The 24,282-nt window shown below is 49.3% G+C and overlaps 1 protein-coding gene across 17 annotated transcripts in view; it reads left to right on the top strand.

Annotated features, from left to right (window-relative positions):
• Anks1b (ankyrin repeat and sterile alpha motif domain containing 1B) overlaps positions 1 to 24,282 on the top strand; it is a 1,103,087-nt gene that overhangs the window by 1,075,243 nt on the left and 3,562 nt on the right. For 15 of the 17 annotated variants that reach the window (XM_032911305.1, XM_032911312.1, XM_032911325.1 and 12 more), the window contains 2 exons: positions 3,251 to 3,388; positions 20,785 to 20,952. In XM_032911305.1, coding sequence (XP_032767196.1) covers positions 3,251 to 3,388; positions 20,785 to 20,952 — 306 coding nt within the window. Of the gene's footprint in view, positions 1 to 3,250; positions 3,389 to 20,784; positions 20,953 to 21,573; positions 21,865 to 24,282 lie in introns of those variants that run through there. The other 2 variants (XM_032911242.1, XM_032911265.1) reach the window with 1 other exon arrangement.

Genomic DNA, 24,282 nt, shown 5'->3' on the forward strand with positions numbered 1-24,282 from the left:
GTTGGTGCGCAGTGCAGTCTTCAGAATGGGACACCTGTGCGTGGGCATCTCCGGCTCTCTCCGAGCACTGCCTGCATCCTGGTCCTTCTCTAGGGGGAACATCTCAGTCCCTTGATACAAAAGAGTCTAGCCAAAGGAAGAGGTCAGGAGGAGCTCTCTGCTGCGGGGTGACGGTGAAGGGTGTGACCAGGGGCAGACTCCTAGGCTGCATCCCTTTGGCATATCACACCCTCCTTCGAACCGTCATATTAAGTGGCTGGACCAAACAATTTATTTTGTTCCGTATCCACCAGGCCAGAGACATCTGTACCTGTTTCTCTACACAATGAGAGGTGGCAGTCAGGCAGAAGTTGACAGGCGTAAAGTTGTCAAACCCTACCCAAAGGAGAGTAGATGAGGCCCTCCCCAGCCCTTCTCGGGAGCTTTTGTCAAACTCTGCCTTCCTTAGAACAAACGCTCTTAGACATGAACGCTAACAGCATACAAAGAGTCCGGTCTTACACGGAGCTACGGACAGTACCTTAGGATACCATCACTCATGTTAACGTCACCTTTTAATGTATGGAGTAGCCAGAAACTGATGCCTGGCTGAAGTGAGAAAAGTGCTCCCTTCTTTGAGTCTTCTCCAAAGAGTGAGTTGACCGTCCGGTCTCCACACAGTCATAGAGCAGCTGCAGAGCCCTTGGCTCCGTTCCGTGGAGAGAGAACTGGCCTCCCTATCCTCAAAAGTGAGAGAGGCAGCATCTTCACTCAGACATCCCAGTCCTCACCATGGCCTACCAAGGATATTATCACAAAGGTCTGTGACTGTAGGCTACCTCAATAGCAGTGCTTTCCTCCTAGCGGAGACATTCTCAACAGCGAGGAAAGATGATGTCTGTATGATACAAGCATCACAGATACCTCGAAGGAGCACGGAAGCCAACTTGAGCCTGGGATGTGCTCCAGTGACACGGCATCAGCCGAGCATGTGAGGCATACACAGGCTCCATTCTCCATGCTAGACCTGGCCTCTCAGGGACAAGAAGGGAAAGGCCTCCGGAAAAGTCCTAGGAGGATTCAGATGAGAGAGGAAGACCGAGCCCGGGGGAGCCAGCTTCCCTGCTTCGTGGTTTTGCGCAGAACCGCAACACCGTGGCAATGAATTGTCAGAGCCAGGAGATGGAGTGCAGCAAACCCCAAAGGGCACTTGTAACATCTCCCTAAGGCTGACAAAGGTCTTCAGGGATGCAAATGGCAGCTTAAAGACAGAGCCAGTACTCACCGGCTGGGGCTGGTTGTAGCTCCTGGGCAGGTGTTTTAAGCTATTTGACAAAATGCAAGACAGAAGCAAGGTGGAGAGAGGGTTTGTCTTGGCTCAGGTTTAGGTGCCGGCAGGCAGGCCACAGGGACCATCCCTTGAGGCAGCTGGTCACATCGCAAACACAGTAAGGATTTGTTACACCCAACTCCATCTCTCCCTTTCAGTCAGTCTAGGAACGGACCCATGGATTGGTGCCGCCCACAGTGGGCAAGCATTCCCCCCCTCAATGCACAGTAATCAGAATAACCCCCACAAGCATGCCCAGAAACACTTATCCCAAGTGGACCTAGATCCCATCACTAACTAGATTGACAACACTAACCATCACATCAGGTGAAGCCACTCAGCGCAGACTTCTGGAGTCCAGCAACCCCAATCCAGTGATAGCCAAGGCTCCCCACACCTGGGAACACAGCCCCTTCAAAGGCTACGCAGACCATAAAATTCCTTCTAAAGACTCACAGGTTTCTAATTTAGTGCTCTGTTTAAAGAAGTGCTACCTGAATGTAGGAAGAGGAGCGTGACTCTGGATACTGAAGCTATCTGGCAGTAGAATGTTACTTGTTTATGGTTTCCAATTTCAATTTGAGTTATTTTTGACAGAGCAGCTGCACACAGTGTCAGCATTCGAGGCCACGGTGAAGAATGTCTTAATTTAATTGTCTTCTATGTGTTAATTCTGTAATTGCTTCCCGACCACAGAGCTTGGTAGAGTGAGGGACGTGAAGTACTCGCGGAGGGTGCTGGCAGGGAAGGACATTTTGTAAGTGTTTTTAAGCATTGATGAGCAGACTCGGAACATTGTATTGCCAACGGGTTCTTTAAGATATGCAACTAGAAAGTAATTAGGGTAACTGAAGCATTGGGGGGGTTCATATTTGTGACAACCACAAAAGACATGTGAGAAATTATAAGATTAAAAGGAAGATTGTGTTATTACAGGGCTTTTTAAATACATCTGCGTTATCAAAAGAGATTTCCAGCAGGTTTTGCAGCAAAAGATGACATCCTCCGGTTACTTGTCCAGTGCTGCAGGACAATGGCACTGAACTGTTCCCTCCCAACAGTTATTTTCAAAGGTTAGGAGGGAGAGGACACAAGAGGTGCAGTCCTATCGAAACAGAGAGGAGGGAGGATGAAAAGCAGTACAGTGAGCTCAAAAGCCTGTCAGCTCTCCGGAAGAAACCTCAGCCCCCTTCACACCTTCCCTGTGTGAGGCACACACCTGCAAGAGAGTGGCGGAGATCCACACTCACGTGCAGGCACACGCACCATTACTCTGCCGTGGGTCTAGTGAGAACAGAGATCTCCTACCCACAGGTCCTGGCATCCACCCGAAACCCGAATATCCCATTGCATGTTCCCCTGGTCTGCAGTCACAGGGCCTCCTGAGAAGTTGAGGAGAGAGGCTTCCCCCCTCCTGCTTGGTTCTGAAGCCTCCCTCACTGTGGGACCACTTGTCTAACCCAACCAAAGGCCCCGGGTTCCATCCCAGCACCAAAGAGTGACAAACACAGACTCGAAGGGTCAAGGCAGCCTCCTTCGGTCACAGCTCCCCTCACGCGTGCAGGCGACAGATAATTGCTCCTAGACAGGATTAGCAGCAAGCGACCCTGCATCTACAGCTGGACATGGGAATCAGAAATGGAAAAATGCTTAGTAATTTCTGTTACCCAGGCCGCTTCCACGCATAGCGTCTGGCGAGAGCCGCTGACCGGGATATGACTATCTTGGGTTGTTTATTATTATCATTGATTATTATTAAGTGAAAACATTCCTTCCGGACCTGGCGTCGTACATTTACCCATGGACGGCGCATTGAATCACTTTGACTATGGCCAGTCTAGAACCTTCTAGAGAAAAGAAAAGCGACAGATTACCTGTCCTGTTTCTAACATGCATTGATTCTCAGTGAGAAGCAGTGATCATTTGTGTCGTTTCTTCTAGAACATAATTGCCGAGCATGAAATTCGTAATATCTCTTGTGCTGCCCAGGACCCAGAAGACCTCTCAACCTTTGCTTATATCACAAAAGATCTGAAGTCCAACCACCACTACTGTCACGTGTTTACTGCCTTTGATGTGGTGAGTTCCCCCCCTCTTGGATGGATGGATGGATGGATGGATGGATGGATGGATGGATGGATGGATCAGTGTGCTCAGGCTGCCAAGAGAAAACATTGCAGTCTACGTTGTTTAACCATCAGAAATTTACTCCCCGTGTTTTTCGAGGCCACAAATCCATGACCAAAGTTACCGTAGGCCTGGTTTCTTCTCAGTCCGCTATCCCTCCAACATACCTGTAAACAGTCACTTTCTCATCAGGTCGTGTCTGTGGTCTTCCTTGTGTCCAGATTCTCTCCTTCTTTCAAGGACAACAGTCAGCCTGGACTAGAGCTCGCACTAATAACCTGTGTTGTTAACTCGGTCTTCTGCACGGCTCTCTCTGCCAATCCCATCACACCAGAGGTACTAGAGATTAGATCTCCAAACAGGATTTTCGAAGTGATCCCAACTCGACCCATAAAGCCATAAAGAATTATTTTTAGCAGGCTTAGCTTGCTTGAGTTTCCCATTCGGTCAGTCTCCCATTCAAGCTCAAACTCTATACCTTTCTGGTTTCTCAGCAGTCGATACTCAAGTCTCACCTTCCCTTTTCCGATCTGAGAAATACAGTAAGACCAAGCTTCTTGTCCCTTCATTATCTCTGCATGCTTCTCCAGTGGCCATTTCTAAGTATTAGGCACGATATATACATTTACCTCTGTAATATTCAGCTTTCTTTATTGAGTTTAGATACTGTACAAATAACAGTGGGGAGCCCCAAAGTGTGGCCCGTATGTTCTTTTCAGAGTAAGTCTTAAAACAACTTCCTTGAGGCGTGGCACCATGCATAGCCGTACTTGTCATTAGGTCTGGAAATTGGGTTATTACAGCCTTCAAAAATGAAAACAAAATTAAATTTAAACAAAAATGTAACAATGCATGTCCCCTTAGGATAGGCCCACCCTCAAGATGACACGAGTCGCCCAACTCTAGCTATGAGATAGAATCCTGGCCCATCCTGCAGTCTAAGCAGGTAGAACAGGTGTGGCCGTGAGCCCCAAATAACTTAGAATCGGAAGAATGCGAAAGGCCACTTTATGTGATTTTTTTTCTTCCCTGCTCCCTGGATTTTTTTAAATAGTAGATTTGGAGAATTAAACATAAATCAGTGTAACACATGTTAGGAAATCCAGGATGGTTCCGTGTGGTGGGTTCGAGAATGTTCTAAGGCATTTCTTCCACCTCTAACAGACCCCACAGACCAAGTCCAGCCATGTCGCAAATCTGCACCATGCTAGGGACCGTCATCCAGGCTTACACTTAAAACCTTGGTGTCTTGTGCGTCACTCAGTCCTGTAGGTCTTGGTGACTGAAAATTGGAAAGGATGCATGTGGGCTTTTAAAATACCCTCTCTGGTTGAGGAAAGGTGAGGAGAATAATGCAAAACCGGTGTGTGGTGGGGACCGCAAAGCAAAACTCTGCAAGGTTGCTGTAAGTATCTCTAAATTCAACCGTTTGCACAGACTTAAAGCTCTGATTAAAGTCATTCCATTTGGGACTCGTAGGACCTGCAATATTGCATTGTTGATGCCGAGAATGTACGTGTAACCTGCCCTTCTTGGGAAACTCCATTGTTTCTCTAGAACAGTCAGATCTCATTCTTTCCACAAGGAGTTAGGTTTTCATGACACACCTTCCTCTCTGATAGCAAGACAGGTGGTACAGAAAGAACAGGCAGATTCCGGTTCACACCCCAGCCCAGCTTCCTCCCTGTTTCCCGACCTTAGACTTTTTGGAGTCCCAATTTCCTGATGAATAGAATGGAGACCAGGGTTTACGTCCCATGCTTTTTCATCAAGATTGAAGGAGCGTGTGTAGAACCCCTCACAAATAAAGGAGTCAGGCGTTGGCTGGTTCCTCTCCCACCTCCTCCCTGCTGACTGATATCAGCCAACAGCTTGTCCCTTTCCTGCTAAAGGATGAGCTCGGCCTCCCATATACATTACTTCCCCTCTGCTGCTGGAAAAACAGACACAAATGAAACCTGCAGTAGAAAACTGGGCAGAGGGGCTGGGGATTTAGCTCAGTGGTAGAGCGCTTACCTAGGAAGCGCAAGGCCCTGGGTTCGATCCCCAGCTCCGAAAAAAAAAAAAAAAAAAAAAAAAAAAAAAAGAAAACTGGGCAGAGCATCCTAGCTCACCAGACCTCAGGGCCCCTCAGCTGCTTCCATCACCTCATGTTGCTGTCCCAGGCTTCTCCAGCCTTTCCCCCAGAGACGCATCACTTTCAAAAAAAAGTAGAGCTGCATTGTTAAGATTGTATATGATTTCTAAAACCAGCACCTGTGGACGTTTGACCCCACGGTGACACCCCAACCAGGCGCTCAGTCAGAAGGACAGGTGGGGGTCGGGGGATAAGGGCTGTTTAGTTTGATCAGTGTGTCTTGATAAAGGTGAGGACCTGTGGCCCAACGGCTTTTTTACCTTCCATCCAGATGTTTGACTTAACGTAGACACTCAGAAGCTGGGCTTTCTAGGATCTGCTCCAAAGGACTTTTTTTTTTTTTTTTTTTCGTTTTACACTAATCTGGCTTTTTAATCTCCTCGAACTGAACACAGTTTGTCCAGCTTCGAAAATAGTAACAGAGGCCATCATCCCTTCCCCTGGACCCCTGAGCAATTCTGAGACACAGCAGCTTTGCCTGTGGGGAAGAAAAGGTTTCTTTGTGTCTCCATATTAGGGCAATTCCATATTCCAGTCTGGATCTTAAGGCTTTACAATTCATTTAGGGCAGTCCCCTGAGTTACCCCAGATGACAAAAGAGAGCAACAAATCCCGGGTAACCCTGCAAGTGCATATTTAACCTTCTAGGTGGTCTGAATGAGTGGTTCGTTTTCCGGCTTAAGGTTACAGCCCCTTGACCTTGTAGACCTTTGATGGGCAGCACACTTTACGTACTGTTGTAGCCTACAGCCTGGTTTTATCTGCCTTCAAGAAGACCTCAGTGATGTGTGGGAACTGGAGCCTTTCCCATAGAAACCCTGCGGCCTCAGAGGAGAGCACACAGCTTTCCTATGAGAACTAGACCGAATCGTCCACAGTTTGTTTCCCACACACTGGGGTGCACTGGATGCATGCAGGTTGGAGCAAGGAGTGGGGTGTGCTCTTTCCCAGGCTTCCCTGGTCCTGGAGGCCCCTTCTGGAGAGCACTTCACAGCAGCGGCCTGTGTGGTTTGGAGAATGTTAGGTTAGGTGGTCGCCCAGCCTCTTTCCGTCGGTATTCACATGGACACTAAATTTACCCTTTAGTATTTTCACTTTCCAATGACATGGAGGTAGAAATGAAAAGAATGGAGGAAAACAATTGAGGGTTATAGATCAGCTGCTTTTGTCGTTGCTCTGATTTAAAACACTGCTTAGGGGATGAAGGGTCCCCCTCTGCTCACAGCGCGTTGTGGCAGAGAAAAGACGGCATCCAGAACATGAGGTAGCTGGTTCCACGGCATCCGCCATCAGGAATCACAGAGCCCTGGGCGCTGTTCTTAGCCCCTTTGTCTCCACGTTCAGGGTGAGTGTTCCCTCCTCAGTTAAAGCAAACCAGAAACAACCGCATAGCGTCAACCCAGAGGCCTGTCTCCTCACGTGGTTCTAAATTCAACTGAGAGCAAAGACTAATTGCCACAGACTGTTTTAGGTTACTTTGCTCCTGTGGGTCAGCACCGCCAAACCCACGCTGTGTTTTAGAGTCTGTGTCCACAATACTGTGGGTTCTGATTTCTGTTCATCCCACTGACCGGCACATCTCAATCTCTGTAGATTGGCTTTCCTAGGCTCCAGCTGAGCCGTGACATCGTACAAAGAGGAGCAGCAGGGCTAGGCTAGGAAAGGAGGGTGTGTTTGACAACAAGACTTACAAATATATATTTAAATATATTTAGCCTTATTTCCTTATCTCATAACCTCCATGAATGATGGGGAACTCTAAGTAAGATTGTAGCCATGAACAACGCAAGCTGCAGTCAGTCATTGTCCTGAGAAGGCTCCAGGCGTAGGCAACACAATACAACCAAGGGACTTTGGAGGCTCGTCTTCTCTCATTCAGTCAGTAGTGAGCTAGTATGGGTAGGTTAGACTGGAAATATGTTGATGCATCCATTCCCTATGGGAGGGAGTATCCGATGCGCTTTAAAAATCTGGGAAGGATTCAGTAGTTTTAAATGGTAAAACACTTCCTTTTTTGTCAGGCGGGACATTGAGCTCTGATCTTTGTGCATGATAAGTAGGCACTCTACCACTGAGCTATCAACTCAGCCCTTTACAGAAGGTAGGAAGGAAGGAAGGAAGGAAGGAAAGGGAAGGGAAGGGAAGGAAGGAAGGAAGGAAGGAAGGAAGGAAGGAAGGAAGGAAGGAAGGAAGGAAGGAAGAAAAGCATTAGAAAGCTTTACCTTTTCTGCTAGACCAACAGGTTCTCAGCCTGTGGCTTTTGACCCCTGAGGGGGGGGGGTCTAACGACCCTTTCACAGGGATCAAATATCATATATCCCCTGCATATGAGATATTTACGTTATGACTTATAGCAGTAGCAAAATTACAATTACGAAGTAGCAACGAAAATAATTTTATAGTCGGGGGGTCACCACAACATGAAGAACTGTATTAAAGGGCCAAAGTATTAGGAAGGGCGAGAAGCACTGGGTTAGAACCTCGCTAATTCTTAGTTGTCTGTAAAGAGCACATTTTCATGCTCTGGTATGTTTATTTATGCTTATTCTTCTCTTATTTGTAATTCTTCAGTTTTGTGCTCTTCTGTGTTCAAACTGTGGTAGGGCCGAGATTGGCTTGGGACTCTGTAGGTAATGTTGAAGCCCTGTTGCTGGAAATCAGCACCTGTGGGAGATGGAGCTCCCTCTTCCCTGGGATTTTGTGGCCAGATGTGAACCCTGAAAGGATCTAAACTAAAAGGAATACAAATCACAATATTCAGAAAACACAGTCAGCCAGCTGTGGGGTGGCATGCAATTCTGTTTCACCATCAGTAGATGCCAAGGGGAGCTAACACACTGCAGTCAGCCACGGTGACCAGGAATCGGGTGCACCAGGAATGTGTAGAAAAGAGTTGTGTTGTGAGACCAAACTCACGCTCACCACAGATGAGTAGGACCTATGTCAGCACGCGACTTGGAGCGTGATGAGTTCACTTCCTAATTTTCTCAGCCATTCAATGAAACTACATTCCCTAAGCCCTCTACTAGAGTACAAGATGGTCTCCGTGGAATCGAGATTCCCGGGGAAGGGGGTGGGGGAAGCTTCCACTGCCACTACAAAGTGTGAAATCCACAAAGAAATCCTGATCCTTTGTGAGTTGACCACTGACAAGGGAACTAACATTATTTATGGGTGTAGGCATTCTTCTTGGTCTGTTTCTCATTTTCTCTAACCGAAAGCGGCTCCAGTCTACTTGACTCTGACGCTGTGAAAATAAACGGCACTAGATGAAGACATGAACATACAGAGAGCTGCCAAGACCGTACTGTGATGCGTCCTCTGGCTACTCTCAGACAGACAGGCTGGAGTCGCCACCTTCACTGAGAGGAGACCCTGTTCTATCCAGACAGTTGACTTTGGGCCGAAAGTCGAGATGTATAGGAATTGTCCTTGATTGAACTTTTTTTTTTAAAGTAGCATTTCAAGCCCTGTGGTCCTTTCATATCAATGCTTCCCACAAAAACGAAAACAAAGCAAAACCATGGCTGGATTAACACTTCTGTGGGTCTCTGAAAATCGCCCGAGCCATAAACCAAAAGTGGGTGGATACCCAGAGATCAATATTATTTTCTCCTGTCCTCTTTGTAGTGGGTGGTATAGTAAATCAGTCTCGTGTTTGGACAGTTAGAAAGTAGGCATTTCCCCCTTCCCCGGGAATCTCGATTCCACGGAGACCATCTTGTACTCTAGTAGAGGGCTTAGGGAATGTAGTTTCATTGAATGGCTGAGAAAATTAGGAAGTGAACTCATCACTGACTGCTTCACTGACTGCTTCACTGAGTTTACATATGTCTGGGCATCTATCCTGGGACAGGCTAGTTCAAAAGCCTGTGTGGACTGGCAAGCCCACTGACATTCACGGCTCTTCTGTAAAATGATACAGTACTTGTATATGCTATTTGCATATATATAGTATCACGCACTCTTTATATCATCATATAATGTCAGTGCTATGCAAATGCTTCCCTCGGTGTATTGTTTGGGAAGAAAAGAGTCCATACATATTCCAAGACATCAAGACGCAGTCTTTCCTACCCATCCAGAATCACTAACAGCTAATTCCATCTAAGCACCCTTCCAAAATAACTGAAGTAGCAATGACATTTAAGGGTGTGGCCTTTGGGTCCAGCTTAGATCATATCTATGGTTGTGGTCTTTGCAGTCAGATAGACCACATTTAGGGATGTAGCCTTTGCCGTTTTGAATCTAAGGTTGGTCCCTAGCTCCATATTTTGAGCAAGAATATCTTGTTTCCCTTGTCTATAACATAGAGATATCAGCAGTGCCCGTGTCAGAATTCAATGAGGCACCACATGCCTACCTTACAATGCAATGTTTCCAGTAAGTCATAGCTGCTAAGGACGTGGAGAACAGGAGGGACAGCTGTAATATGACATTCTCGCCATCGGTCCCTTGGTTAAGATTTATGTCTCAGGCTTTGGTTTTCAGCATACCTTTAGTGTTTCTTTTATTCCACATCTGAGAGAAAAAGTAAAATCTTACACAAATGCGCACCTATATTTATTGTGTGCCTGCCGTGAGCTGCATACAGGTCCCTGCTCTCGAAGCGCTGCAGATCTCGTTGGGTTATAAACAAATGATTACACTAAAATTATATCCCTGTCATCATGAGGTTGTCCCAGTGCCCAGCAGGATGGGGTCTCCCAGAGGAGAGGTACTTGGCTGGAAGCTGAAACATTTACTTTGTGAGAACATGTGGGAAGTTTGGAGGCATTGACACCTCATTAATTCACTTCAGAAGGATGAGCCTCGGGCCTTAGGCGGGCATCTGCAATACACAGCCTGCCGTTCGTTCCTCAAGCTCTTGTATCCATGGCTTTCACCAGCCACAGATCAAAAATTCTCTGAAAAGAATTGACTCTGTACTCAGCATGGACCAACTTGTTTTCCTTGTCATTAGCCCCTAACTGGTGTTGTACAGTGAGGTATTTGGATAGAATATACATTTGCTCGGTATTTCAAGTCATCTAGAGGTGGCATAGAGCCATATAGGGGTGTTCCCAGATGATATACAGCTACCACCCCATTGTGTATGAAACACTTGAGCATCCTCAGTTCAGTCCAAATACAGACAGACGGCTGTACTGAGTTTACTCGGTCAAGGAAGTGGGCACCTGGACTTGGGAAAGATTCTCAAGAGCAAGCCTCTTGGGCTTGCCTTGAATTTGGCGAGAGCCCCATTTCTAAGGCTTCGTGAGCCAGTAAAGAATTTACTGTGGCTTCCTCTACACACATCGGTTGCAAGAAGATGAAATCTGGAAGGCCCATTTTCTTGCCAGGTACATCAGGGGTCTTTCATTATCCTAGGGGGTCCTGTCCCCACAGGGTGCATGTGAGGGGCCACACTTGGCCAGAAACCACAGGAGGTGAATCCACGAGCTGACCCCGTGCCACTGTGTGAGGCCCCTGTGGAAAACCTGGTCTTTTACCAGGAAGCAAGTCATGACTTGGCGGGCTTGCCGAGCCTTCTATACCTGGGGTGGGGCGTGACGTTAAAACCTTAATCGTTGTCATGGGCTGCTCTACCACCTTCCCAAGTACTGTCTTTGAGGGAGGTATAATGGCATGTAAAAGCTGCTCATGATACAGCATTACATGAAAGGCAAGTTATAAAAGTGTGCATAGAATATTATCCAGATTTGATATCTAAATCCACACACATAAATATTCATATACCCTATAAAGCACACGAATGTGTATACAGATATAAAACAAAAACACAACAAAATGTAACAGCAGATATATCCCAGCAGCGGAATTTTACAGGTGAGCTTAATCTTGTTCTGTCCTCTCTGTATCTCTGACACTGTCTATACGAACTCCTACTATAACTAGGCAAAGTAACCTCCCTTCTCTCTCAGCATAAATTAGCTACAAAGAAAGAGTCTGCATATCGGCCAGTCGATATGTCAGTTCTGGCCCAAACAAACCTCCCGGCAGAGGAGCCCCTCCTGATCCTAAAGGCTGAAGATCATGACTAGGCGACGTGTATTAACTATAAACTATTCGGGTGGAGCTCCTAGGAGGTACTTGGGAAAATTAGCTGTGGGTGAAGCTAAAGAGATATCAATAGAGTCTGTGAATATGCCCAGAATATTCTCAGTTATTTTTGCCCCTGGACGTGGGTGGAGCAAGTTGTAGAGGAAGCTTCTCCCAGCTTTTAGAAGACAAGAATTCAAGCAAGATGGAGACAAAGAGACCCATGGTCTCTGGAGGCCACACTGACAAGCCAGACAGAAGACACTTCCTCCATCCGACGGCATTTGCTCAGCATTTGCTCGTGAGGTCTTTCTGTGGGGGGGGAAAAAGAGATCAAACAACAGGATGGCCCATCTCCATCCATCTCCATCCATCTCCATCCATCTCCATCCATCTCCATCCATCTCCATCCTAAGGTACAGGTCCCTTATCTTAGGAACCTACTGCAGCTTCCTCCTTCATTTAATCCAACACCCGTTGGGTACCAACCATATACTAGACTTGCTAAGTTGAAGGAAGCAAGTACCCCTCAAGGCACCCAGTGAACTAGAGAATCAGAGCTACGTAGGGAAAATCCTGACAAATGCCATAAAATAGCAAAGCTATGCCCAAGGGGTAAGGGACTACAAGCAAGAGACCCTGGCTTAGCCTGGGGAAACAGGAAAGGGAGACTCAGGGAGAGCCTTGAGGAGCTCACGCCTGGAGGATGTCTGCAAAGATGAGCAGTAATTCACCAAGTAATCCACAGATCGCAGACAAGAAGGGGTACAGACTGGGTGAAAGGTTGGACGTTTGGGATAGTTCTGAGGAGGTGATTGCTGACAGGAAACGCTTTTCACAGTGTCAGGAATCGATGTTAGGGACTTGAGCATATTAGGCAAGGTCTCCATCACTGAGCTGCATCCCAGCATTCTCTATTTATTATTTTTTAAAAACGGGGCCCCACCGGTTGCCTACACTGGCCTTGAACTCACTCCGTAGCCCAGGCAGGCCTTAAAGTTGCAATCCTCCTGCCTCAGCCTCTCTGATGGTCTAGGATTGAAGGCCTGCATCTCTAGGCCCAGCTGAAATAATAATATTTTCCAAGATGACAGCGACCCTTGGTCATTGCCTCTTGAAGCATTAACTGGAACGTTGTTGCAGTCCCCATCTGGCCTTTGAATAGTGTTCCCGCTTAGCATGGCTTCAACTGTGCATGTCCCTCTGGGACCTCTTATCCTTTACTCATTGATTGTATCACTATCTGACTGGGTGGAGGACTGACATCAGCTTCTCCACAGAGAATCCTAGAGCTCCTAGCATAAAAGGAAACCAAAAAACTCCTCTTCTTCCTCGTCCTCCTCCTCCTTCTCCTCCTCCTCTTCCTTCTTCCTCATCTTCTAGATTTATCTTTTACTATTTTATGTGTATGAGTGTTTTGCCCACATGTAGGTCTGTACACCAAATGAATGCCTTGTGCTCGAGGAGGTAGTGAGCCTCCACATGGGTGCTAGGGAATCGAACCTGCATCCTTTGCAATAAAAGCTCTTAACCACTGGGCCGTCACACCTACTTCTCAGTCTGCCTCTTCAGCAACATGTCTGGTGAGCATGATAAAGATGTCATCCCCACTGTGTTTAGCAGATGCAGAAAACCTAAGGGCTTTGCTCATGGTCTACCACTGGAGTCCATTGACAGCTGACCTGAGGCTAATCAGGACAGTAATTAATAATAATGTATCTATTAAGAATCTTGGCTCCTGCCTCCCAGGTGAAGGCACAGTCCTTGTCTTTGACTGTCTGATCCAAACACCTTCCTGGTCTCGAGGAGCCCGTGCTGATCTCATGAAGTACTCCTGTTAAGGAATAGGCTAGGGCTGTAGCTTCCAAGGCTATGGAACCAACACATTGTTCATGATCCCAATCATGACAATGTGGCCACTAATTTTTCTAATCCTAATGGGAAGTCTAGCTAGACAGGTTGGAATTGACTTCTCCTAAAGCATGCTTCCTCTCTCGACTAGGGAGTCCTTCCCACCTCAGCTCACTTCCCTTCTTGTCACAGTCACCTAATGGTGTGGATGCCCTATCCAACACATTCTTCTCAGGAACAGGCTAGGCAAAGTGACCCCTTCGATAAGTGTTGAAGTGAATGAGTGTATGCTCACACTGCCTCGCTGCATTCTAGACAAGATTTGGGATGCCCCCATTAATAGATGCAACAGGCATGAATGTATGGGGACACACAAATGTAAACTAGGGGAAATACAGACTGGAGTCCAGGCCAGAGTTCTAGAATATCTAAGTCCTAGTACCTGTTGACAGCAAAGAACTCTGCATTATCAAATAGGCCTCTGAACTTCTAGAGGTCAAGGTGAGTGGCAGGATTTCTCTGGAAGGAAAATATACACCTTCACCACAAAAAGCAAATCCTCGGTGAGGCTTGAGTCAGAAAGCCCTGGTATCCATGAAGTGGTATTGTGCACCCATTCTCCATGAGCATTAATATAGTGATACTCCACAACATGGTATCTTGGGGGTGGGGGGAATAAGTGTGAAATCATTCTTGACTTGAATGTGATGGCGCCCCTCGGTAGAGCCATATGAACTTGTCCAATCTTATCACTGTCGCTGATCCTGAGTCCCTCATAGATGGAAAGGTGGTGATAATTTGACCTTTGTAAGACATTGTGAGGGTTACAGAGTCCACAGTCCAGAGCAGTGGCCCTCAACCTTCCCAGTGCTGTGACTCTTCGATGCAGCTACGCATGTTGTGGTGACCTCCCTCCCCCCACCATAAAATTATCTTGTTGATAGTTCGCAACTGTAATTCTACTGCTGTTATAAATCATGATATAAATATAGGATATGCAGGATATCTAATACGGGATTCCCAAAGGGGTCAAAGCTCACAGATTGAAAACCGCTAGTCCAGAGCCTTGTCTCTGGGACACTATTCGGGCCTGGGGCAGTAGCTTAGAAGATTTAGACATAGGTTTAGATTTAGATCTAGACGGTAATGAGGGGAGGCAGAAGATGCTTTGCTGAGATGGAGGAAATGCAGAGTCGGTGCTATGCTCCAACCCCGCACAACGCTTGAGAGTGGATGCATGGAGCGTCCACAGAGCGACATTCTCAGTGAGGCTTTACAGGAGTTAGACCAAAGATGATTTGACTCTCTCTTCCGTACTTGGAAAAGAGTCTTGGGAGGCTTCAGGTAACAGTAAATGCTGGATATTTTAAAAGTCAACCGAGCAGACGTTAGAATTGAAATCCCATGTGAAAACCGAAGCGTCTAAGCCAGATTCATGACCAGATAGACGGCCAGCCCGCTGATCCACGGAGGCGAGCCAGACGAGCACCTGCATGCAAGCCCTGGATCGTGCTGGAAAATCATCCCCGGGGTTCTCAGCCAAAGAACGAACAGGAGGCCTAGAGCCCCAAGGGGAAGCACGAGGAATGAATAGGATGAGTTTGAGAATCAGAATAGAAAAATGTTACAATCGAAAAAATTATTCATCATCATTTAAATGAAGTTCAGAACACAAAAGGAAGTTTTAAAAAAGTCATCCACTGTGGGGGTGTAGCTCAGTGGTAGAACAGCTGCCTAGCAGGGCAAGGAGCTAAGTGTGATCCTTGGCATTCACACAGGAGAGGGAAGGGGAAAGGGGAGGGAGAGAGGAGGAAGGGAGAGGGGAGGAAGGGAGGGGGGAAGAGGGGAGAGAGAGGGAGAGGGAGGAAGGGAAGGGAAAGGAGAGAGAGAGAAAGGAAGGGGAAAGGAGAGAGGAAGGGAAGGGGAAAGGAGAGAGGGAGGAAGGGAAGGGGAAAGGAGAGGGAGGAAGGGAGGGAGGGGGGAAGGGAAGGGGGAGGGGGGAGGGAGGAAGAGAGGGAGGCAAAATTATGAGAATTGGAGGGAGATAGGAGAAAGGGGGCAACAAGAAAGAGGAGGAAGGGAAGGAAGAGGGGAGGGAGAGGAGGAAGGAAGGGGGAAAGGGGGGAAGGAGAGGGAGAGAGGGAGGAAGGAAAGGGGGAGGAAGAGAAGGAGGAAGGGAGGGGGGAGAGGGGGAGAGAGAGAAACCTTCCACAAGCTCAACAGTCATGATCACTAGTATTAATATTTCAAGATATACATGTTTCCTATGCATATGTTTCCACATACTCTTTAAGACATGATCCCACTGTATAGCCCAGGCTGTCCTAGAACTTGGGACCTTCATGCCTCTGTTTCCTGAGCACTCCTGATTACAGGTGGGCACCAGCAGGCCCAGCTTTTACACAGCCTCCTAACCAGTTCTTTTCAGTGACCCAGTTTGCATCATTTTTTTAAAAAAGATTTATCTATTATTTTATGTATATGAGTATCCTATCTGCATGTACGCCTGCCTACCAGATCCCATTACAGAGGGTTGTGAGCCACCATGTGGTTGCTGGGAATTGAACTCAGGGCCTCTGGAAGAGCAGCCAGTGCTCTTAACCACTGAGCCATCTCTCCAGCCCCTCCCCCCGCCCCTCGTTTTCATCTTAAATGGCTACCCAGTATTCCACTGCCTGGTACTGTGTGCTGTATGAGATAGATGTTCATGAAATCTTTATAGATCATCATGAACACTCTTAGACGCAATGTCACAGAACCCTTGAGCCTAGCAGATTTTCAAGCTCAGCGGAGACTTCCTAGAGAGCACTTAACTTACATGTTCCATTCCCTGGGTACCAGGACTTTGGGGGAGGGGTGCAGATTGCCTACAGTCTATAATACAGTTTTCCTACAGTCAAAAGGAAGGATGTGCCAAGTCAGCCTCAGGACTGGGCTGCAGGACAACGGGTACATTTCTTTGTTCCTCTGTGATCCTCCTTTGTTGCCCAGAAGCAGCTTGGTGGGACTTTTGGCCCCTCCATCATTGGATGAGCATTTTATGGACACTATAGGTTAGACACAGGCCAGGGAGCAGGGGCATGACCAGGACAAGCTCCATTAGGATCCTGATGATGCTAAGCTGCAGTCCTGGCTGCCTGGAAGAACCCACGGTTAACACCAGTGGCCTGTACACCCCCCCCCTCCAGTTTGCAAAAGAGAAATATGTTCCCATCTACCAGGTGCCATTAGACTTCACACTTGAGATATGTTGGTCCCTTACATTTCTCATCCACATATAGGGGTCCTTAGGAAAGAGAAAAAAAGGAAAGGTGTGATTTTTTTCATAAGCACCCCATTTTTATCCCCCCACTGAATTGGGACTTCCCGCCTTTATCCTAAATGATATAGCACGTCTAGAACACCTTTCAGGGCATGTGGCACGTGGTAATACATGTCGGTCATTGGGTTCAATGTTGTCAGTGAGTCTCTAAATGATCCAGTAAGATAGATAGCTATATATAAGAAAGCTGAGGGTCAGAATAAGAACCTTCCAGTGATTACCCCTATGACCACACCAAACATACAACGCACATGCATGTTACTGTCCTTCACTGAACTGTGCCATGTAGAAAACATTCAAAGCCACTGACCATGCATCCCTAGAGATTTACGGCGGGCAGGTAAACTGGAGATTGAACCTACAGCCCTGTATGCGCTAGCTAAGCATTCTACCACTGAGCTACGACCTCAGCCCCAGGCGACTGTCTTCTCATAAGCCACAAAGACGCCACAAAGACGCAGGAGAAGCCTAGGTCACAACCACATAGCATTTGAGAGTTCATCAAACACAAACCTAAAAGAATTCCAGTTTACGCCCACAGGTGGCAAAGGTGGGAAGGAATAACTGTGACCTTTGACAGGGCGGGACCACAGACTTCAACTGCTTGATTGATAACCACTGTAGGCTATCACCACAGCTCAGAGACTGGGAGCTCCTCTTCACACACTGCCTGAGCCAGGGAGGGAGGGGCTCGGCCAGCCTTGCTTTGCTGTTTATGGTGATGAGCTAAAGATTGTGTAATAAGCACCAATCAAGATAAGGGCGTAAAAGCAGCATCTGTTTCATTACCCTCATGGTGCTGAGTCCATACTTCTGAGGTTCTGCTCTTTGCTGCACCATATCTGGGGTCTCCGTTTGGGCCGGCTTGGATGGTTGTGGATGACCGGCTTATGGTCTGCCTAGGCCTTGAGGTTCCTCCATGTACTCCGTGCCAATTGGCGCTGTAAATCTACATGTAAGGGCTAGGCTGGGAAATGTGCCGTGGCTGGACTGGTCCAGCCTCGGTCCTTAGCAGGCAGCACCTCCCCGCTGGCTCTCTCAGCATCCAATCACAATGGCCTCAGAGCGGTCAGACTTTACACAGCCCTGACTCCCGGAGCAATGCTACAAGAGGGCCACGCAGAGGCTGTGAGACTCCTCCCATCCGTACAACAGTAAAATTGCCTTCACATTACTCATGGTAATTAGCATATTAATATAATGACTATGCTTAATGTCTAATTAAGTCCTGCTACAATATGGCTTTCTATGTTGGCCTTATAGTGTCCAGCCCTTGGGAAAACCATTCTTCCGTTGTGCCTAGTGGGGATGACGCAGCTGAGGCAGGTGGAATGATCCGGCAACAAACACATGAGAATACATACTCTCCGTCAGGGTGAGGGTATGACTCCATGGTAGGAGTGTCTGACTGCTCAGAGACCTGGGTTCCATCCCTGGAGAAAAGAAGGAAGGAAGGGAGGGAGGGAGGAAGGGAGGGAGGGAGGGAGGGAGGGAAGGAAGGGAAGGAAGAAAGGAAGGAAGAAAGGAAGGAGAAGAAGGGAGGGCAGAAGGAGGTAGAAAGCAAGAAGGAAGGAAGGGAGAGAGGGAAGGAAGGAGAGAGAGACAGACAGACAGGCAAGACACCTGTCATCCCAGCTCTGGGAAGGCTGAGGCAGGACGACTGCCACAAGTTCAAAGCCAGTTAGGGACTAGGTGGTCTGGTCTCCCTTTCTTCCTTATTGTTCCTTCCAGTTGGGCACTAGGTGGTCTGGTCTCCCTTTCTTCCTTGGAGACTTTTCTAACACCAGTCACTCATTTAAAAAGAAGGGACCAAACATCTAACCTTGCATGGCGCGGAAGCTTTTGGTTTCCCATAGTAACCCAGAGTGACCATTTGAAAGCCTCAGCCACTCAAAGGAGCAGCTTTGAGTTCCAGTGAAGGCACCGTGGTCTCACTCGGCTCTCACTCTCAGGAAACTGCCTGAGGGTAGCGGGGAAGGAATCTGCACCCTAAGCTCACTGCTCCTCCGTGTGGAGGCTGCCCGTTAGCTTCTCACCAGGCTCAGAACACAAACATCTGCTCACAGCACCTCACAGAAAGAACGGCACCATCCTGACATCCGGGAAGTCAGAAGCCCCGCTGGACTTCCACACACCCCGCCCCCACCTCCGTCCTGCCCCCTCCCCCGCTCCTCCCACCCCAGCCCCGCCCTGCCTGCCCCTGCCCCTCCCCCGCACCTCCCAGCCCCGCCCTGCCCCCCCCCCCCCTCCCCCCCCAAGCCCCGCCCTGCCCCTGCCCCCTCCCCGCGCCTCCCACCCCAGCCCCTGCCCTGCCCCTGCCCCACCACCGCCACCCTGAGGCAAAGCTGCCAAAGACTGCACAGTGCAGGCAGTGTAGGCAGTGGAAAGGGCTCAGCCCTCTTTGTGCAGTGATGGTCAGAACTGCCTCCCAGTCCTCCTCCACCATCATCGGTTACTGTGTTGCTAATTTACTTGTCTGACTCATCCGTGGAGGCAAACATGGCTTCCTGTTCACCACGGGAAGTACACCGCCTAGCTGTACAAGGGACAGGATGACAGGATCAAATGTCCAGCTGATAGGAACATAGAGATCGACTCACCCTCTGTCCCACCAGCTCCCAAGATTATAGGCATTGCCCCACCTGGGTCCAAGACCAGGGCACTTGATGGGGCTTTGACCTAAAGTCCGGTTGGTCCAGACTTGGTGAGACTCTTCCCCATTGCCTTGGAAAGCCACCTCATGTCGTCCATCCTCACTGAGTGATGAGAACAACAGGAGTCCCTAACGCCTCTCAAAGCATGCTGGGAAGGGCTGTGGAGAAGTAATAAGAACATGAAGGCAGCGTGTACTTTCCGCAGAAGCAGAGTGCTACCTGCAAGTCTGAAAAACACCATAGACACTGCAGGGACGGTCGCAGAATGAAAACCTTGAGACAGACAGTGGCTGTCCTTAGCCTGTGCAGCAGCACCGAGAACATCCTTGGGCTGAGAGTGTGGTTCAACATAGAGCATTTCCTAAGCATGCATGAAGGCCACAGGTTCAATGCCCGGGCACGCTGGGTAGACCGGTAGGCACCCACTTCTATGATGCCTTCTGACATACGGATGTTGCGGCTCAGATCCCGCCTTTGAGCGGGCTAATGTCATGTTGTCCCTGTGGGAGAAGATAAGGGGAAGCTGCATGTGGGAGAGAAAGCAGAAGTCAAAAATAAGTATGTGAAGAAAGGCAGGAACAACCCGGGGAAGAACCGGTCTGTGCAAAGGATATATATCCGGGGAGAGGTTTGGTATGGTATCCTGGCCTGACAGACTCTCGTCTCTTGGTGATTTGATGATAAAATATAGAGCGTGAACCCTTGGGGAGTGCAAAACCCTCAAGAAATAGACAGATAATTAGCTCTGTTTGAACAATGTTTGCATGTTCACTGCTGCAACTGTGAGACTCCACGCCAGCATGACTAATGCTCGCCCCTCTTCCCCCTCCCCCCCCCGGCCTAAATTAGACTCTGATTGTGCTTCAGATATATTCACTGAATCACAGATGTTTGAGGTAAAAAGACCCAAAGTTCTCAGGAACACCGCCCATGGAGCGTGTGGGATCATCTTTCGCAGGCTTCACCGGGGTGCTCCACACACAGGGACAGCGCTGCCACGACCCCCTTCCCCCATCCAAGTCTCATGAACACAGAAGCCACCCACAAGAGACTGCACCTGGAGGAGCCCCCCGGGGGCTGGTGGGCTGCATGAGGACTCTGCTTATAAGGAATGAATGGGGGAGGTCTGGCAGCCTGGGTCCACACAAGGATGCTACCTCAGAGGCTAACATCCAGAGTGACCCGTTCTAACAGATTTCCCGTGAGTCACTGCAGCAGCTGCCAGTGGGGGTAGTTCAAGGTCCGCGCTGTTCCTCAGCCATCCATTCACTCTGACCCTTTCTGTGCCTATACAGTGAATGCTTTTATTGTTGTTTGTTTGTTTGTTTGTTTGCCCTTGCAGAATTTAGCCTATGAAATCATCCTAACGCTGGGGCAGGCATTTGAGGTCGCTTACCAGCTAGCTCTACAAGCAAGAAAAGGGGGCCATTCCTCCACGCTTCCGGAGAGCTTTGAGAACAAGCCCTCGAAACCCATCCCAAAGCCCCGAGTTAGCATTCGCAAGTCAGTGGTAAGTACAAGACAGAGCTATCTCTAAGCCTGCAACCAGAGGGAAGGGGGTTGCGAACAGGACCCGGTGCGGTGAGGGAGGCCTTTAGAATCCAGCCTGCCCTCCCCTGTCCTTTCCCCGTGGTCTCCTGCTGGCATGTGACCATGACTCCTGCAGGCTCAAAGAATCCTCTCCCCCAGAACCCAAAGGCAGCAGAGAAAACCACATTTTTTTCCTCTGCCGCCTGCAGCAGCAGCCTTGCGGGAGCAGAACACTAGCCGCTGCTTCTGGTTTTGCCCCAGCTCACCAGAAGGCTTAGGAAAGTCTGGGGGCAGCCTTCTCTGAGGCCTCGCCTGCCACCCAACCGCGGGACAGAGCCTCTGCCCTCCAGAGAGATGTGCGGAGGCTCAAGGTGATGATATCCTGGCACCCTCCTGGCTAAAGCTCGAGACCACAGTTTCTGGGTCTTTCAGTAGGCCATGGCGTCACCATCGAGATGCCTGGGCCACGCCCCACCGGGCGCGCGCCTTCCCTCTGGACGGCTGAAGCTCTCCGCAGCCTAGTAACTGTTAGAAGGTGATACCCCTCCTCCTTGTCATCTGCCTCCCTCCAGGAACTTCCTCCCTTCCCTCCCTCCCACAGGATCCGCAGACATCCTGTCCCAACAGGCTGGTATGACTTCAAAGCACCGCCTCTGGTAGTAGCACCACCCCAGAGCTGGAAGGCTCCCAGCCAGCTCCCATCTGCTCTCTGTTCCAGCTACCATCCTGCATCCTAGAATCTCTGGGATTGGCACCGGGCAGGCCCCCAGAATGCGTTGCCCCCCCTCACCCCGCCATCTTCCCATCTGCTACATTCTCCTCCTCCCAGCAGCTCTCAGCCTCCGTGTCATGAGGAAATAGACATTTTTAACCTCCAAAGAGAGGTTCCTTCCTTTGGGATGATGTGGCAATCTCTGGATCACACCTTTGGGGCCCCTCTCCTGTCTCTGCTCTTGGTAACCTCAGCACCCATGGGACGACCTCTCAACCTCTGACCTCTTCAAGTCCCTGACCATTGTCCTCCTGCACCCCAGAAGGCCTCTGCTGATTGGTCACTACCAGCGGCTGCTGCACCTCTCAGATCCCACACCACATTCCTATCCCTGACCCTCCTGCCTCAGCACTTCCTCAGCCCACGCTCCCTGCTCTCTACCCCCAGACCTTGACACACCCCCAGAACCCTAGAAATGTCGGTCCAATTTGTTTTTAAGCATCTCCACCTTCAGGGTTAGCCAGTGCAGACCCTTGCCTCTCTACCCCTGTCCCCAGCCCAGTAAATGACACAACACTTCACCATGCTGCTTGTCACCAAAGTCCCCAAGTCACCTTGATTGCTGTTGTACCCACACCTCCATATCCAGCCCATGAGCAGAGACCAATCTTTGCTCCCCTCCAACACACTTCCAGTCTGCCCACTCCTCTCTACTTCCTCCATCACCCCCCTAATCCAAGTCCAGTACACACCCGGTGACCCCATTTCTCCCCACAGCAAAACCTGACACCCTAAAAATACCAGACCCTACTCCCCCATCATACTCGGTGATACCCAGGCCCTCCCATTCCTTGAGTATATACTGCTCAGTCCTACTGGATTCTTTATGCCACCTGTGATTGCTCTCTTCCACCTCCCCTGACCTCCGAATTCTGCACCGCGGCATGGTATCATTCAGGTTTTAGCTGCATGAAGCTTTTCCTAACCAGGGTAGATGCCTGGTCACATTGTAGCCTCTCTTCATTCTACTTAGTGTTGACAGAGCTTTCTACTTACTGCTTATTTCTGCCTCTCTTCCTGCACAAAAAAAATACCTGCTCCACGAGGTACACTGGCATGCTGTCACCCCAGGGCCAGGCCCATAGCAGCACTCACCCCAAACCTGTGGTTAAAGACATGAGGTGGTGAGGGTGGACTTAATGAACATGTCCTTGAGTATGATTATTAGACTTCCGAGTGTCCAGGAATGCACAGCGTGTTTAGACGTCTTAGACGTCTCCATTCCTTCTCCTGTGGGCTGGAGAAGTCTGTTCACTGCACGCACCTCCTTCCGGCTTCACTGCTGTCCACATAGACAACTTCCAGAGGAACCCAAAGGGTTTGTTGCCATAAGGGCTCATAGAATATTCATCTAGACGCCCTCTCTGGAAAACAGGAGAGTACACAGTTTTACCTGGCTCAGGATCCAGGCCCTCACCAGGCTGCAGAATTCTCACATCCTCAGCTCTGGTTGTTTACTATTAGGAAACACACAGTGCTCCTAAAGGCCCTTCCCTCGTTCTAGGGAGACATGGTGGAAAACGGGGCAGAAGGCAGCCGGATAGGCACATAGGCTCAGGCCCTGCAGCCTCCAGCAGATTAAAAAGTCTCCTGGTAGAGGGGACTGAGCAGGCCTTCCAGAAATTCCTTGGCCCAATTTACAGAGCCAAGTAGATGATGTCCAAAGGATGAGCAAACCATTGGGAAAAGAGCTTAACCGAAGTCTGACAGAGCTCAGACCTTAGCTACCCGCCCCGGGAATGACGTGCTTGGCTTTATGTAAATAAAACTCAAGGACATCTGAACCCAGGACAGAGTCTGCCAAGGTCTTCACTTCCTCTGTCTGGGGTACATCCCTCTCTGCCACTTCCTGCTGTGCCTGCTTTCTGTCCACCCCAGTTCCTTTCTTATCCAGGCCGAGCAACTCGTCCGAACAGCACTTATTGACTATACGATTATTGTATGCCTGCTGTGCGTTGGGCTGCCAAGACCTTTCCCAGGTTTGGAGAAAATAGCAATAAAGTTAACAAAACCCCACCTTTAAGGGCATCCATTGTGGAAGAGGGAGTGGACAGGTGGCATGTGTCTGCGTCAGAAAGAGATCAGAAGGGGGAGGCTAAAAAGTTAAGGTGTCATTTTGTAAAGGGTGTGGCAAGTACAGCTTGTAGGAGAGGAACCAAGACTGGACCACACTGGCTAGGAGGCAACCGAGAGAGAGTAGAGGCCTCTTTCAGGGGTGGATGCCCCAGGGCCCTCTCCAGGGCAACATGGCTGGAGCTCAGAAAGGCAGCAGGCCAGTGGGTGCGGCTCTACAGCGCCCTCATGAGGATGTAGGGTTCTTTCGGACCCCGATATGGGGGACAGGGAGGGTGGAAACCACCGCTGCTCCCCTGCCTCTGCGCCCCGGGGGCGGGGCCGGGTCTCACTCGCGTCACCCTTGCAGGCCCCTGCAGAGTCGCTGTGCAGTGCAGGTGCGAAAGCGCGGACGCCGCCCGGGCCGCCCCGCAGCGCGGCTGGGCGAGCGGGGCCCGAGGTGGGGTTCCAGCGGCGCCCACGCGG

Source organism: Rattus rattus, chromosome 1, assembly GCF_011064425.1.
Source record: "Rattus rattus isolate New Zealand chromosome 1, Rrattus_CSIRO_v1, whole genome shotgun sequence".
NCBI classification, from domain to species: domain Eukaryota; kingdom Metazoa; phylum Chordata; class Mammalia; order Rodentia; family Muridae; genus Rattus; species Rattus rattus.